At 38.1% G+C, this 16,163-nt stretch overlaps 1 protein-coding gene across 1 annotated transcript; it reads right to left on the minus strand.

Annotated features, from left to right (window-relative positions):
• Positions 1-1,025: 1,025 nt before the first annotated feature.
• Positions 1,026-2,912, minus strand: LOC115978032. The gene is made up of 2 exons (XM_031100063.1): positions 2,229-2,912; positions 1,026-2,174 (listed from the first exon to the last, which is right to left on the minus strand). The coding sequence occupies exons 1-2, from the start codon at positions 2,910-2,912 to the stop codon at positions 1,026-1,028; spliced, it is 1,833 nt and encodes a 610-aa protein (XP_030955923.1).
• Positions 2,913-16,163: the final 13,251 nt, after the last annotated feature.

Below are 16,163 nucleotides of genomic sequence, written 5' to 3' on the forward strand. Positions count from 1 at the left end.
GTTAGCGCAAACGCGATCTTTTCGATCCTTGGGTACCTGGACTCAGCTCTTTGGAAGGCTTGGCTGACGTAGTAAACCGGGAGCTACTTCTTGCCCTCTTCTCTGATCAGGGCTGCACTTACTGCCGAGGCTGACACTGCCAGGTATAAGTATAGGTTTTCCCCTTCTTTGGACGGGCTTAGAAGGGGTGGACTGCTCAGGTAACGCTTTAGTTCCTGGAACGCAGTTTCGCATTCGTCGGTCCAGGCAAAGGCTTGCTTCAAGGTCTTGAAAAAGGGCAGGCATTTGTCTGTAGCCCTGGAAACGAACCTGTTCAAAGCTGCTATTCTTCCTGTGAGTTTTTGAACGTCCTTGACGGTCCTGGGGGACGTCATGTCGATGATGGCTCGCAGTTTTTCTTGGTTTGCTTCTATTCCTCTTTGGGACACCATGAATCCCAGGAATTTTCCCGAAGCAACCCCAAAGACACACTTACTTGGATTCAACCTCATCTGGTGCGTTTTGAGGGTTGTAAATGTCTCCTTCAGGTCGTCCAGGTGTGCGAGCTCTTCTTTGCTCTTGACGAGCATATTGTTCACGTACACTTCCATGTTCCTGCCAATCTGTTGGCTGAACATTTTGTTCACCAACCTCTGATACGTAGCCCCGGTATTCTTCAACCCAAAAGGCATTACCTTGTAACAGTAGAGTCCTTGACTTGTGATGAAGGCGGTCTTCTCCTGGTCTTTCTCAGCCATCTTTATCTAGTTGTACCCTGAGAAGGCGTCCATGAATGTCAGTAACTTGTGCCCGGCTGTGGAGTCCACGAGTTGGTCTATTCTTGGTAGAGGGAAGCTGTCCTTTGGGCATGCCTTGTTCAGGTCAGTGAAGTCTACACACATCCTCCATTTCCCGTTTGCTTTGTTTACTAGGACGACGTTTGCTAGCCATTCAGGATAATACACCTCCCGGATGAACCCTGCCGTCAGGAGTTTGGTGACTTCCTCTGCAACTGCCTGGTCTCGTTCTGGAGTGAAAGTTCTTCGTCATTGCTGGACGGGTTTCCGTTTTGGGTCCACATTCAACTTATGCTGGATGACTTCTGGAGATATGCTCGACATGTCCTCGTGACTCCATGCGAAAACATTTAGATTCTCTTTGAGGAACCTTATGAGTCTTGTTCTCATCTCGGGGCTCAACGTCGTTCCTATCTTGGTCATCTTGTTCGCTTCTCCTTCTACCAATTCCATCGTCTCTAGGGCCTCTATCCTGTCTTCTTCCTTTTCCTCAATCATCCACGTGTGGTTCTCCTTCCCAGCCAGGACGGCTTGGTAGCATTCTCTTGCCAGGACTTGATCTCCTTTCACTTCACCGACACCATTATCTGTTGGGAATTTTACCTTCAAATAGTAGGTTGACGTTGCCGCCTTCCACTTGTTGAGCGTGGGTCTTCCAACGATGACATTGTAGGATGATGGACAATCTACCACCAGGAAGTCTACTTGTCGGGTCAACTGCACTAGGTAGGTCCTCGCCGTCACCGTCAATGTCACTATACCCCTGGGGTAGACCCTGTCTCCACTGAAACTAACGAGTGGAGAGTCAAAAGGGCGCAGTCTTTTTGGATCTAGTCTCAGTTGCTGGAAGGCTGGGAGGTAGATGATGTCCGCGGAGCTGCCATTATCGACGAGGATCCTCTTGGTATTGAACCCTTCTATATTCAGCATTATGACTAAGGGATCGTTGTGGGGCTGCTTCACTCCCATGGCGTCTCCTTCACTGAAAGACATGTCCTGGTATGTTCGTCGGTGCTTGGACGGGGGTACGGCGTGGACGCTGTTAACCTGTCTCTGGTATGCCTTTTTGAGTGATTTAAACGACCCTCCTGAAAACGGCCCCCCTGTAATCGTGTTTATCTCCCCAATCACCTTGTGTGGAGGCTGGGACGGACGGTCGTCATCACGGGAGAAGGATTCATGCTGGATTTTATTGTCGTCCCTGAACTTGCTATATTCTCCCTTCTTCACGTATTTCTGTAACTTCCCTTTCCGTATTAACTCCTCTATTTGCTCCTTTAGGTCTCTGCAATCTTCCATGTTGTGGCTGTGATCTTTGTGGAACTGGCAGTACTTGTTCTTGTCGCGAACGTTGGGGGATGAGTGCAATGGTTTGGGCCATTTGAGATAATGCTCGTCCTTGATCTACGTGAAAATTTTGTCAACAGGCATAACCAAAGGAGTAAATCTTACCGTCCGAGGACTTTTATCATCTTTCCTCCTGTTCCCGTTATTGTTCCGACGATTTGGTCGATCTCTCTTCTGCCCCCTACGTTCGTCTTCCCTCTTGGCCTTGTCGCCTGGCTTCTCGGCATCCTTTATGGCAGCTAAAGCATCTTCAGCATTCATGTACTTCTGTGCCTTCAGGAGCATTTCCGCCATCGTCTTTGGTGGATTCTTTGCGAGGGAGGCCACGAGATCTCTGGACCTCAGCCCCGCCTTGAAGGTCGTCAGCTGCACCTTGTCATCGGCTTTATCCACCTCCAGAGTCTCCCGGGTGAATCGTTTGACGTACGACCTCAAAGTTTCCTTCTCTCCCTGTCTTATGGTGAGTAAGTAGTCTACCGGCCTCTTTGGACGTTGCCCCCCTATGAAATGGTGCAAGAAGGCACTACTTAATTGATCAAAGTTGTCTATGGACGAGGTCGGCAACTTCGTGAACCATTCTCTTGTAACTCCTTTGAGAGTGGTTGGGAAGGAACAACACAGTATCTCGTCAGGTGGTTGTTGAAGACCTAGAGTCGTCTTAAAGGTATTAAGATGATCCTGAGGGTCTTTGAGTCCGTCGAATGGCTTTAGTTGAGGTAAGCGAAACTTTGACGGTACAAAGCATTCAAGTACCGCTGCGGTGAAAGGCGAATCTGTAGCCCTTACCATTTTGTTTACGCTTCGGTCCGTCTTCTCTTTAATGGCGCTCCTTAGTTCGTCCATCTCCTTCCTCATTTCTCGAAGGAGATCTGAGTTCTGTTCGTCCGGAGTAGTTGGCCTTTGAGGGATACCTCTCCTGTGGCTATCCCCTTCTCCCTCCAGGTTACCCTTGGACCAGCTTTTCTCCTGCTGAGCCTGTTAAACCTGCTGGAGTCGTAGCTTCATTTCCTGGTTTTGTTTGGTGAGTTCTTCAATGGTGGCTGCAAGGGCTTGAACTTGCTGGGCCAAGGCTGCTGAACCTGGGTTGGATTCCATCTGAATGTAGAGAGTTACTAGAAACCACGTTTTCTAATATGAATCTGAAAATGTCGTTCCCCACAGACGGCGCCAAACTGATGAAGCACGAGCTCGTCAGTAAGAGTGGGCAGATGGAATCCCTTGTTGGTGTGAGTGTATGCTCTATAAGGGTCACCGATGTGGTGCCTGCCACAACGCCTCCGATGCCAAAGTTAGAATAATGACAAAACAAGATAAAGAACCAAAGTGCTCTCTCAAAGTGTGAGTGTATGTGTGTACCTTCTGTTGACTGTGTGAGGGCTTTATACATGTGGCTTTAGGGGCTAGCCGTTGTGGTTGTTAATGCTTTCCCAAGTAACGCCTCTGGTCCAATAATGGGACTTTTAAGAGGCTCTCAACGGTCTGCCTGGTTGATTTGGTAACTGCCCAGGTCATTGATTGACTGCATTGAATGACTCCCCTGCCTTCGTCAGTGATGACTGTTTTCTTCGTTATTCAGGACGACTTCGTCATGGATGCTTTCTTCGTCATTAGTGTTAGCTTCGTCTGTGGGATGTAATCTCGTCATTCCCATCAGATGTGATAGCTCCAAACCGACTTAGAGCTAAAATTATACTCTATATATATATGCTTAAAGTCAAACTTCATAAGTTCACAAATTAATTCGTGAATACACTTTTACGTAGAGTTTAATTAGTTTGATAATCAAGCTTAAAACTAGGATTGAACCTGATTGTTTCATAAATAAACAAGTATAAATAAGTTTTTTTCCCAAGCACTTCTTTACTCATTTACAACCCAAATAGTAAAAGCTTTATTCTTTCACATTGCTTTTTTGATGTGATTATTTCACATTTACTTTTATGTGTTAAAATGTGGACATTCTCATATAAATTGTAGACATGTGTGAAGTGGTAAATGTATTCTGATGTGAAATGATATTTTCCCAATAATAAATACTTTAGGGGTGTGTGTAGTTCCTATCCTATCCCACCCATATCAAGTGAGGTTGGAAAATTACTAAGCCAATCCCACAAGGTGATTTATTTATTTTATTTATGGTTATAGTTAATATTAAACTATAACACTACCATTCATCAACCTTAAATTATTTTTTATCATGTACGTGAATGGTTATAATTGTTGGAGCATTTTAATATTAATTAATTAAAATGAATACATATTACAACATAAATCTATAGATGTGGGAGTAAATATGAAAGATGAGAAGTTAGTGAAAATGTTTAATCCCACATTGAAAAGAAGAGATACCATTTTATTTTTTTTAATTGTGGTGATTAATGGGTTAATATGAATTGACTTAGATATTGGGCTAGATATTCAGCAATTAATCTTGTAACACCCACTACATCAGAATAATGGGCCTAATTAATCAAATTAATTTGGGTAGTAATTTCGTGAGGCCCATTGAGTCTATAAATAGACTCATTCAGACCCAATCCATATGACTGCAATATATACACAAAAAATAGAGAGGTTCTTGGAAAGGAAGGGTGTTCTTTCTAGGGGAGTTTTGGGCTTGAACACTTTGTGTAGATGTTGTTCTAGCCGGTTACAAAGTTTAGCCAACCAAGGGCTTGAATCTCCTTAAAGAGAGTGAGTTCTATTATTATTGTGTTTGCACCAACAATTTTAAGGAGATTCAATACATGTAGCCTACACAAGAGAAACCAAATGAGCCTGTTAGAGATCTCAACAAGCCCCTTTGGTTAAGGGAGTCCATTTCAAGAGGTGGAAAGGAAAGGTCCTCTTCTACTTGAGTCTTCTCAAAGTCGCCTACATCCTCACTGATAAGAATCTATCAAAGGTTTCTACCGATGAGATGAGTGAGGAAAAATTTAGTCTCCATCAAGAAAAAATAGATAAGTATACAAAAGATGAATATAATTGTCGCTCTTATCTTTTGAGTAGTCTTGCCAATCATCACTATGATTATTATGATATAACTTATAATTTTGCCAAGAAAAATTGGAAAGTTTTACAAAGCAAGTATGATACCGAGGAGGCCGGTGCAAAGAAGTATGTTGCTAGTAGATTTTTCTGTTACCAAATGGTGGATGGAAAATCGGTAGTGGATCAAGCATAAGACTTCCAAATGATTGTAGCAGAATTGAGATCTGAAGGCATAAAAATTGGAGACAATTTGGTGGTAGTTGGCATAATTGATAAACTACCACAATTTTGGAGGGAGTTCCAAAAGACTTTGCGGCACAAACAAAAGGAGACATCCTTGGAGACTTTGATCACACGCATCCGTGTGGAGGAGGAGGCTAGAGGACAAGATGCACTCATGACATAAGAGAGCAATGGTAATTCCACCACAAAGGTAAACCTTATTTTAGCCAATAATAATACGCCCAAAAATCATTTTCCTAGAAATGGTCAATTGAAGACTAAAAAAATAGTTTTCAAAAATAATAATAGACCTCAACGAAGGGGAAACCTGAATAAAAATTACAATAAGAACCAAGGACTCCTTTCACAAGATCAATTTAATAGATCATGTTTTGTTTGTGGCAAAAGTGGGCATATTACTCAATTTTGCAAATTTCGGAAACGTGAATCTGTCCCGTAGGCTAATGTAACCGAAGAGCCTTTAGTGGCTATGATTACAGACATTAATATGGTGCAATATGTTGAAGGGTGGTGGGCAGATTCTGGTGCTAATAGGCATGTCTGCTATGACAAAAATTGGTTCAAGTTGTACACTCCTTTTGAAAAAGAAAAAACTGTTGAAAATAATAAAGCATCTACCAGTTCAGTTTATATGCTTTCTTCTTTTAATTTTTGGCATGCCGTTTATGTCATATAAATAGTAGATATGTAGGAATCATGAGTAGTTTAGGATTAATTCCAAGACTATCAAAAGATTTTGAAAAATGTGAAACTTGTAGTCAAGCTAAGATTACAAAAAGGCCTTATAAAAGTGTTGTAAGAAATACCGAATTGCTTGAGTTAATTCACTCCAATTTACGTGAATTTGAGGGAATTTTAACTCGTGGGGGAAATAGATATATTATCACTTTTATTGATGAATTCTCAAAATATACAACTATTTATTAGTTGAAAAATAAAAGTGATACTTTTGAAAAATTTCAAGATTTCTTAAAAGAAGTTGAAAATCAATTCGGTAGAAAAATAAAAATAATAAGAAGTGATAGAGGCCGTGAGTATGAATCAAGTGCATTCAACTCATTTGTTTAGTCTTTGGGAATTATTCATGAAACTACTGCACCATATTCACCTGCTTCTAATGGTGTGGTTGAAAGAAAAAATAGAACTCTAATTGAGTTAACAAATGCCATGTTAATTGAATCTAGTGCACCTTTATATTTTTGGGGTAAAGTTATTTTAATTGCATGTCATGTTTTAAATAGGGTGCCATATAAAAAGTCACATACCACACCTTTTGAGATGTGGAAAGGACATAAGCCAAATTTGGGATTTTTGAGAGTATGGGGTTGTGTTGCTTATGTAAGGCTTACTGGCCCTAAAATACCTAAACCTGTGCTTTTCTTGGTTATGCAATTAATAGTGCAGCCTATAGATTTTTTTTAATCTTGAAAACAAAATAATTTTTGAATTTGGTGATGCAATTTTTCATGAAGAAAAATTTCTTTTTAAATTGAAAAATAGTGGGGGTGAAGAAAATATTTTGTCACAACCTAGTTCTTCTATTTCACATTTGCAAAATCAAGAAAATTTTGAAATGGAACCTAGGAGTAAAAGAGCTAGAGTTGAAAAGGATTTTGGTCCTGATTATTATGTTTTTAACATTGAGGAAAATCCCCAAAATTTAAAAGAGGTTTTAACATCATCTGATGCTATATTTTGGAAAGAGGCTATAAATGATGAGATGAAATCTCTAATTTCTAATAGAACTTAGAAATTAGTAGATCTTCCACCGGGTTGTAAGACTATAGGTTGTAAATGGGTCCTTAGAAAAAAGTTGAAACCAGATGGATCAATAGATAAGTATAAAGCTAGACTTGTTGCAAAGTCTTTAAACAAAAAGTTGATCTTGATTTCTTTGATACTTTTTCTCCGATAACAAAAATTACATCTATTAGATTGTTAATTGCTATTGCTACAATTTTGATTTGAAAATTCATCAAATGGATGTAAAAACTACTTTTCTAAATGGGGACATAGAGAAAGAGATTTATATGGATCAACCCGAAGGCTTTGTAGGCTCTAGACAAGAAAGCAAGGTATGTAAGTTAACTAAATCTCTATATGGCTTAAAACAAGCACCTAAGTAGTAGCATGAAAAGTTTGATTCCTGCATGATTGAGAATGATTATAAATCAAATGAATGTGATAAATTTATTTATTCTAAATCATGGAATAATTTATATGTTATTATTAGCCTCTATGTAGATGATATGTTGATTTTTGGCTTAAATATGCATGTTATAAATGAGACAAAAAAATATGCTTAAAAGCCTTTTTGATATGAAAGATCTTGGTGAGGCTAGTTTTATTTTGGGCATGAAAATTACAAAAACATGTGATGGAATATTTCTTGATCAATCACATTATGTTGAGAAAATATAATTTTCATGATCACAAAAGTGTAGCTACTCCTTTTGATTCTAGTGTTCATTTATTTCCTATGAATAATGATGATGAGATTTTTAATCAAAAGGATTATGCTAGTATCACTGGTAGTTTGCGTTATGCTACTGATTGTACTAAACCTGACATTGCATATGCAGTAGGAGTGCTAAGCAGATTTACTAGCAAGCCTAGTAAAAATCATTGGCTAGCTATTAAGCGAGTCACGAGATATTTAATTAGTACCAAAAGCTATGGCTTATTTTATAAAAAGTACCCTGTTGTGATTGAAATTTTTAGTGATGCCAATTGAAATACTTTGTCAGGTGATTCTCTCTTTACCACTGATTATATTTTTACCTTAGGTAGTGGTGCTATTTGTTGGAAATCTAAAAAACAAACAAGAATTGCTAATTTAACAATGGAAGTTGAATTAATAGCATTAGCTTCAGCTAGTGAAAAAAAAAATTGGCTTAGACATTTATTATATGAAATTCCACTTTGGGAAAAGCTAATTCCTCCTATATTAATTCATTGTGATAGTACGACTGCAATTGGTAGAGTTAAAAACCGTTACTACAACGGTAAATCCAGACCTATAATAAGAAAGCACAGTACCATGCGATCTTATTTGAGTAGTGGCATCATAACTATAGATTATATTAAATCTAATGATAATATTGCAGATCCATTTACCAAGGCCTTGGCAAAAGATAGGGTCTGGAATACATCGAGGGGGATGGAACTAAAGTCCATAGAATCATGAGCCATGTATGAGGATACCCAACCCAAGGACTAGAGATCTTGAAAATTGGGTTCAATGGGAAAAACGAATCATACGATGGTTGTAAGAAATGCACTATTTATTTATTTTTTAATTATTTATTTTGTAAGTAATTTTTTAAATTGTTCATCCCTATGATGTAAGTGCATTTATCCTGTAATGTGGAAATGTTGAGTAAAAAACTCTTAATGAAATTTGTAGCTTGTATGAGTGGGGTATCAGAATTACAAGAGCACCCTTGACAAAATTTCACCTATGTGAGTGTGGGGGTGGGGCTGCTTCCTAGAGATTTGGACTTAATCTCAAATACACTCATGAAACTGGGATCAGCACACTGCCGTAAAGTGCTAGCTATAAAAGCTCATATCAACCCCTGGGTTGTTATGTGTAAGTAGTGACACTTAATATCCCTAAAGCAATCCTAGTTCAAGTTGGAGACCACTATGACTCTGGAGTTGAGATCGTTGTTTTACTAAGTGAAGGTTCAATGCAGAGCACACCTTCATGATGCATAGTGACCCGTCTTTGTCTGGTAATCTCTCTTTAACTAAAAAATTTAATATTAAAATGAGTGGGGGATTGTTGGAGCATTTTAATATTAATTAATTAAAATGAATAAATATTACAACATAAATGTAAAGATGTGGGAGTGAATATGGAAGATGAGGAGTTAGTGAAAATATTTAATCTAACATTGAAAAGAAGAGATACTATTTTATTCTTTTTAATTGTGGTGATTAACGGGCTAATATGAATTGACTCAGATATTGGGCTAGATACGTGCGTAAGGGGGAGGTGAAGGATGGAGGTGTCAAAAATGGAAATGAATCAGCCTTTTGGATCCTCCTACTTGACAGCCCATTTGGAATAATTACCATATTTGTTGGTGAGTGAATCTTCAGAAACTCCTTATCTCACCATTAACTGTGTAACTCCAGCCCATCAGAATAATCTTGTAACACCAACTACATCAGAATAATGGACCTAATTAATTAGATTAATTTGGGTAGTAATTTTGTGAGGTCCATTGAGCCTATAAATAAACTCATTCAGACCCAATCCATATGATTTCAATATACACTAAAAATTTAGAGAGGTTCTTGGCAAGGAAGGGTGTTTTTTTTGGTGGAGTTTTGGGCTTGAACACTTTGTGCAGAGGTTGTTCTAGCCGATTACAAAGTTTATCCAACAAAGGGTTTGAATCTCCTTAAAGAGAGTGAGTGCCGCGCCTCAGTCCAAATAGTGTTGTGTAATTTTTCTCTTTAAATTAATAATATTCAGAAGTATTATTCAGTTTTTCTTTGTGTTATTTTCATTATTATTGTGTTTGCACCAACAATTATTGTAAGGACTTGATTTGAACTCCTAGCCCAAAAGGTATATGGACTTAGGCCCAAAAAGCCCAAAACAATGAATTTATAAAGAGTATATTGGAAAAACTGGGCTTTAATGATTCAAACCAATACTAAGGTAGATTGAAATGATAAAAGAATGAAAATAGACGGGTTTATGTTGAAGAAAAACGTCCTTGGCAATATCCGAGAAGCACAACTCTTATATATTGCTCTTAGGTTTGATTACAAGATTGGTTCTTGATTGCTACAATATTTTCCTTTTGATTTCCTGATCCCTTCCTCATGGTCTCTTACATTATATAGCTCCCTTTGAACTATCTTGACCCTACACTTGTTGATCATTTTAGACCTTACTTAAGTGCTTGTCCTATCAGACACCCTCTTTGGTTTTCTGTGAGTTGTGGTAGCCAAAGTAGTACTGTTCAGGGGTCTTCTCCACATAAATGTGGTCAGAAAAGTAGCTGCAGTGCATTCAATGTAGTGGTAGCAGCTTTTCCTTAGATATTTTTGAGTTCTCGGTCAAGGGCCAAGGTTCAATATATGATTTGGGCCCTTAACCCTACGGTTATCATGGTAGAATAATTTATATTGCATTACTAGTATTTTGATATGTAATAATTATAGGGGACAGGCGACACACCATGATGGAAAATTAAAGCGCAAAATTATTGCCTACGTAAATTACCATAAGCTTTTATCATGCAGATAATAGAAGGAAATGCTATTGATGGATCAATTTATATTGGTCACGCACTACAAAAAAAGGGGTCTTAAGCTGCGTTTGAAAAACGCAGCTTAAGACCCCAAAAACGCGGCTATAGGCTTTTAGCCGCGTTTATAAACGCGGCCTAAAGTCCGCAGCTCAAAGCCTATAGCCGCGTTTTCAGAAAACGCGGCTAAAACCAGACCTATAGCCGCGTTTTCTAAACGCGGCTATAGGATTTGTCCTATAGCCGCGTTTTCAAAAAACGCGGCTCCAGGACATCTTCTAGCCGCGTCTCGAACGCGGCTATATCCGTGGACCTATAGCCGCGTTTTTAAAAACGCGGCTATAGGTATCACAGACAAGCTGAAAACGCCACCTATAGCGGCGTTTTATAGCCATTTTCCAGCAACATTGACTAAGCTATAGCCGCGTTTTCAAAAACGCGGCTATAGGTTTTTTTTTTTTTTTTTTAATTTTTTTTCCCTGCTTCCTGAAGTTCCTGTTATACACACAATTTCCTACTATACATACAACTCCCTTCTTTCACAACTTATTACATCCCAAGAATCACAAATTCCATAAACATCACAAGGGAATTAACCAACTTCCCATTCCTACATCACAAGTTCCATATACATCAAAAACAAAATAAACAAGTTCCATAAACATCACAAGGGATCTAAACAACTTCCCATTCCTACATCACAAGTTCCATATACATCAAAAAAAAAATAAACAAGTTCCATAAACATCACAAGGGATCTAAACAACTTCCCATTCCTACATCACAAGTTCCATATACATCAAAAACAAAATAAACAAGTTCCATAAACGTCAATACATCCTTGGGGTCACAAGTTCCGTAAACATCACAAGGGAATTAAACAACTTCCCATTCCTACATCACAAGTTCCATATACATCAAAAAGAAAATACATCACAAGATCCATATAAACGTCATTACATCCCGATATCACAAGTTCCGTAATAAACATCACAAGTTTCATGAACATCACAAAGGAAATACACAAGTTCGCATTCCTACATCACAAGGATTTTTGTACATCACAAAAAATATACCAGAATGATTTTTGTACATTCTAAATTGCTCTCAAACAGCCACAGGCAGCAACCAGTTTGCTTTGTTGTCCACTTCAAAATAAGTCTGCACAAATTATTCTGGCGGGAGTTTAATTTGCCAAATTTTTGCCACCAATACATAATACTCTAAACATGAATTTGAAATTGTAATTCCGCAATGCTTAGATGCACAGTTGTATTAAAAGGCCTCACAATGGAGCAATTTGGGAGAATAATGTTATGAGGGAGAGAGCTCATTTGGATTAAAAAACAAAAAAAATACAAAGAGTAACATGAGAGGAAGACTATGCAATAGTTCAACTATTCGTTAAAACAACCTAGTCAAAACTTCGAATTCAATCAAGTTCAGCAATACTTTATCCATCATAGCATGGTATGTTTATAGGAAGGCTGCTGTTTGTAGAGAAATTTTTAGAGAAATTTTGTTTTACCTCAGGATTCACAGTTCCATTCCCATCAAGCACTGTCATCCTAAAATATATTAAAGGCATCGTATTAATATCACATACCAATGCATGTGCAAGATATTAAGTTCTTGGCTAAATAAAATTTGTTTAGTACCTGAGAATGACCTAAATTATGTATCCCCTGGCTAAGTGAAGCAAACATGGCTTTCATCGACGCCATCATTTCAGCCATCCGTGCTTGGGCCCTCGCCTCAGCTTCAGCCAGTTCCGCCCTATGCCTCGCCTCGGATTGAGCTACTTCCCCCCTACAAATTGCTAGTTCCTCCCTAGATTTAGCTAGTGCCTCCCTTAGCTCTTCATGACTCGTCTCCAACTCTGACATCCTATCGTGAATTCTGCTTGACGATGGAGTAGTAGTCGGGGTAAACTGTGATGCGTTTCTGGCACTTCTTCCTGATGGGGTGATCCCAAAGCCTACCCCACGTACACGACCTGGGCGCTCATCAAGACCTATCACCTGAGCATATGCGTCGTCCTTCGACCAGAGGATTCCATTACCAATCTCTCTGTGTAGTCGTATGTCCTGTTCATTCAAAAGTACTGCCATCCTATCCTGTTTTCCCACAAAAACCAAACAACATATTACACACCAGAATTAATACAAACACAAAATACACTAAAATTCAATTCGATTAAATTGTCCTTACCATCTGATCTTGCACACGGTCACTAACAGCAACCCCATCTTTCGTACGGTATACTTTCTGAAAGACATCCGCGCGTTCGACTGCCGCCCCTTTATCTTTCGCCTATATGATGAACAAACATAATTACAATAAACACTAACTATATAATGTTGTTATGCCACAATTAACACAAGTCCACAATGAGATAGTCATAACAAAGTTACTGAAATTAAGAAAAAGCTGAGAGAGTAGTAACATAATGAGAGGATTTAGCTACGTTCCAAATACACATGGGGTTGTTAAATTAAGATATTAAAAATAAAAATGACATGGAGAGTTAGAAAATAGGCATCATAGACTTTCTATAATAACACTCTATTTGAGATAAGATTGAGATGCGCATCTCAAATTACCCATGAGTAACCTAAAATGTTCGGACTTAGTAAAATTACCCATGGGTGATATATACATTAAGAGGATTAACAAAGTCATCTCTATATATTACAAGGATGCATAAAGCTATGTATTACATTTTTTACTTACCAAAAAACCTATAATTTAATTAACTTATTCTTATTCCTAAAACATATGAAATGAGATTAAGTTGGTAAATTTGACCTCAAAATATCAGGGGACATCATGTAGGCATTTATGAATTCTAAGTTTACTTATTACCATTTCAGCAGAAATCTGAGCAAGACTTTTGGCCCCACATCTTGCTATGTCTTTCTGCTTGTCTCGACTCGCCTTGTTTTTGAGACTTAATGTCTGCAACCACATTACCATCAAAAAAAGAAAATTTAAAAAAATCAAAACATCTCTTGACTAAATTACCATGAACATGAGTAAGACGAAGAATATCGCATGTACCTCAGTTTTTTCATTGAACCAATAATCAACCATCTCCTTCCACTGTGCTGGGATAACCCCAGGCGGTTCAATAGCCAATACTTCTTCACGTGACAGCCCAGGTTTTTTGTGATCCTTCTTCAACTTGGTCCTGCGATTCCTCCTTAGTTCTCCTAGCTGACTCATTGCCCATCCCATTTGATTGGTTGGTTTGACAATATTGGGATCAATTATATACCGTTGCTGAAATAAGACAGTAGAGTTAGCAAAATGTAGTATTTTAATTAGGACAGCAGGTGTAAATAAAAATAACTAATATTTCCTTTTCATACTACCTCAATCTCCGTCCAACAATCTTTTTTAAACTTTTGAGGGACACTTGGCCACCCAGCAGGCGTAAGCGGGCATAATAGGCCATTCTCGCAAAACGAGCCCAACCATCGAACGAACAATTCCCCGTCATTGCCAATCGGTTGGCCTTCATCATTTAACGGCAACTGAATTTTGTACTCACCAGTCATTGCCCATATGTCAGCCAACCTTGTTTTCCCACGTTTTCCAGGCCTATTTTCTGATGCTCGATTTTGTTCCGGTGCTGGATTTTGTACCGGTGTTTGGGTATGAACATAATCATCTGTATCTACAAGACCAGCCATATTAGAACTTATTTAACAAAGCTTAGAAGTAGTGAAAAATGTCACACCATGCAAAAATTATGCATCTACCAATTGAAATAATAAAAGGTTTACAATTTCATGGTTACAAAACATAAGTAAATTTAGGCCTTTCTCCCACACATTCATGTAACCCACTTACGTAGCTTTCTAAAAAGACGAGCAACCATGCTTCGTCACGGGTTGCCTATAATTACCATTTAATAAATTTGGATTTAGAATATATAATTTCAACCCGATCTTCTCTTTGATCATTCAACTTCAGCAAATTTGTTTACCAATTTCCTAAAGTTGACTGGTAATTGGAAATTGCCAGCTTAATTAAGCTAGTATAACAATAATCTACAAGAACATATCACGTTTTTTTTTTAATCATCATCCGGATAGAATGATACCCAAGATGGAATAGATCCTACATACTTGGAATTGATAATCAAGGTTTTGCATTTTCCCACACTTTGTTAATTTGGAAATACAGAGGGAATGTCTTGGTTATACTTTACTGCATATATTTGGCTTCGAGTCAAGTATATAACATGTCAGGAACATCCCAATTGAAAAACCAATGGCATGAAATTGGACTGAAGTGATTGAATGGACCATAGTGGACCTAAAGGACCGAGGTAGACACTGTAGGACCAAACTAGACTGAGCAGAAATGACTGGACTGAGCAGACCAAATTGGACCAAATAGACCAGAACCGACTGAATTGGACCCAAAGGAAATTAATGGACCAAATGGACCAAAGTCAGCAGAATATACTCAATATACCTTGATATTTTAATTATATTATGAAATGATGTAAACCACCAACTGATAATTGAAATTGCAAAACATAAATTAATCCTACAATATTAAAAAACTTTGAACCAAATGAATTCCTATATGTATTAGCTAGAATTGATCTAAGCATCCAATAATAAACATCAAACCTTACTTTCGAAAACATGACCAATACCTGGAGCTAGTGTCTCATCATCGTCACTTGCCACCGGTGTTGCCACCGGTCTTGCGTCCTCAGAAATGTGGGGTTCCTCATCAGCTGCCTCCACTCGTTGTCGTGACTGTGATGATCCTTGCCCAACGTAAACAAGTGGCAACTGGCGTTTCCTCCCCATTCTTGCGTCCAACACCTTTTACAACACAATGAGGAAAAATGGTTAAGAAGCACGGCCAATAATTGTTAACTGTAGTAAAGATAATTATGTATGTTAAAACTATTATTTCTTAACAACACGAAAATATAACAGTTATAACATATATATGCAACAACATGAAGAAGTAACAGTTTCACCTACTAATTATATATGAGTATCAATTCGATTCTTAAGTCATGAGGACACATATATCCTATAACAAAGACACAAGTGTAACTAGAGTCTTCATTTCAAAGTAAGAAAAAAAAAAAAAGACAAGTCAACCCCATACCAAAACCATGTTGAATGTTTTTCCCTACAATTTTCTCTTTTAGTATAGGTAAAGATTTAGTCTCGTTTGTAGCAACTTTGTTATGTAAATGAAGTAAGTTTTATTTCTGAGCCTATTAATTTCCTACTAAAATTAATTTCACACTTCCCAGTTTGTTTGAGTTAGCTTAATCACATATTAGTCATGCTCAATCACAATTAAATCATGTACATACTACATACATCCGTAGGCAAATTGTGAAAGAGGATAGGGTGACAATCACAACCGTTTCAAACGTCTAAATCCTTCTGGGTTGTGCTTTTCAAGTCATACGCAGAGTCATAGTGACTCCAAAGCTCTGAACGAACCGGAAAGATATGTCTATGTTATTAGTAATTATATGTTCAAACTTTTA

This window comes from Quercus lobata, chromosome 2, assembly GCF_001633185.2.
Source record: "Quercus lobata isolate SW786 chromosome 2, ValleyOak3.0 Primary Assembly, whole genome shotgun sequence".
Taxonomy (NCBI): domain Eukaryota; kingdom Viridiplantae; phylum Streptophyta; class Magnoliopsida; order Fagales; family Fagaceae; genus Quercus; species Quercus lobata.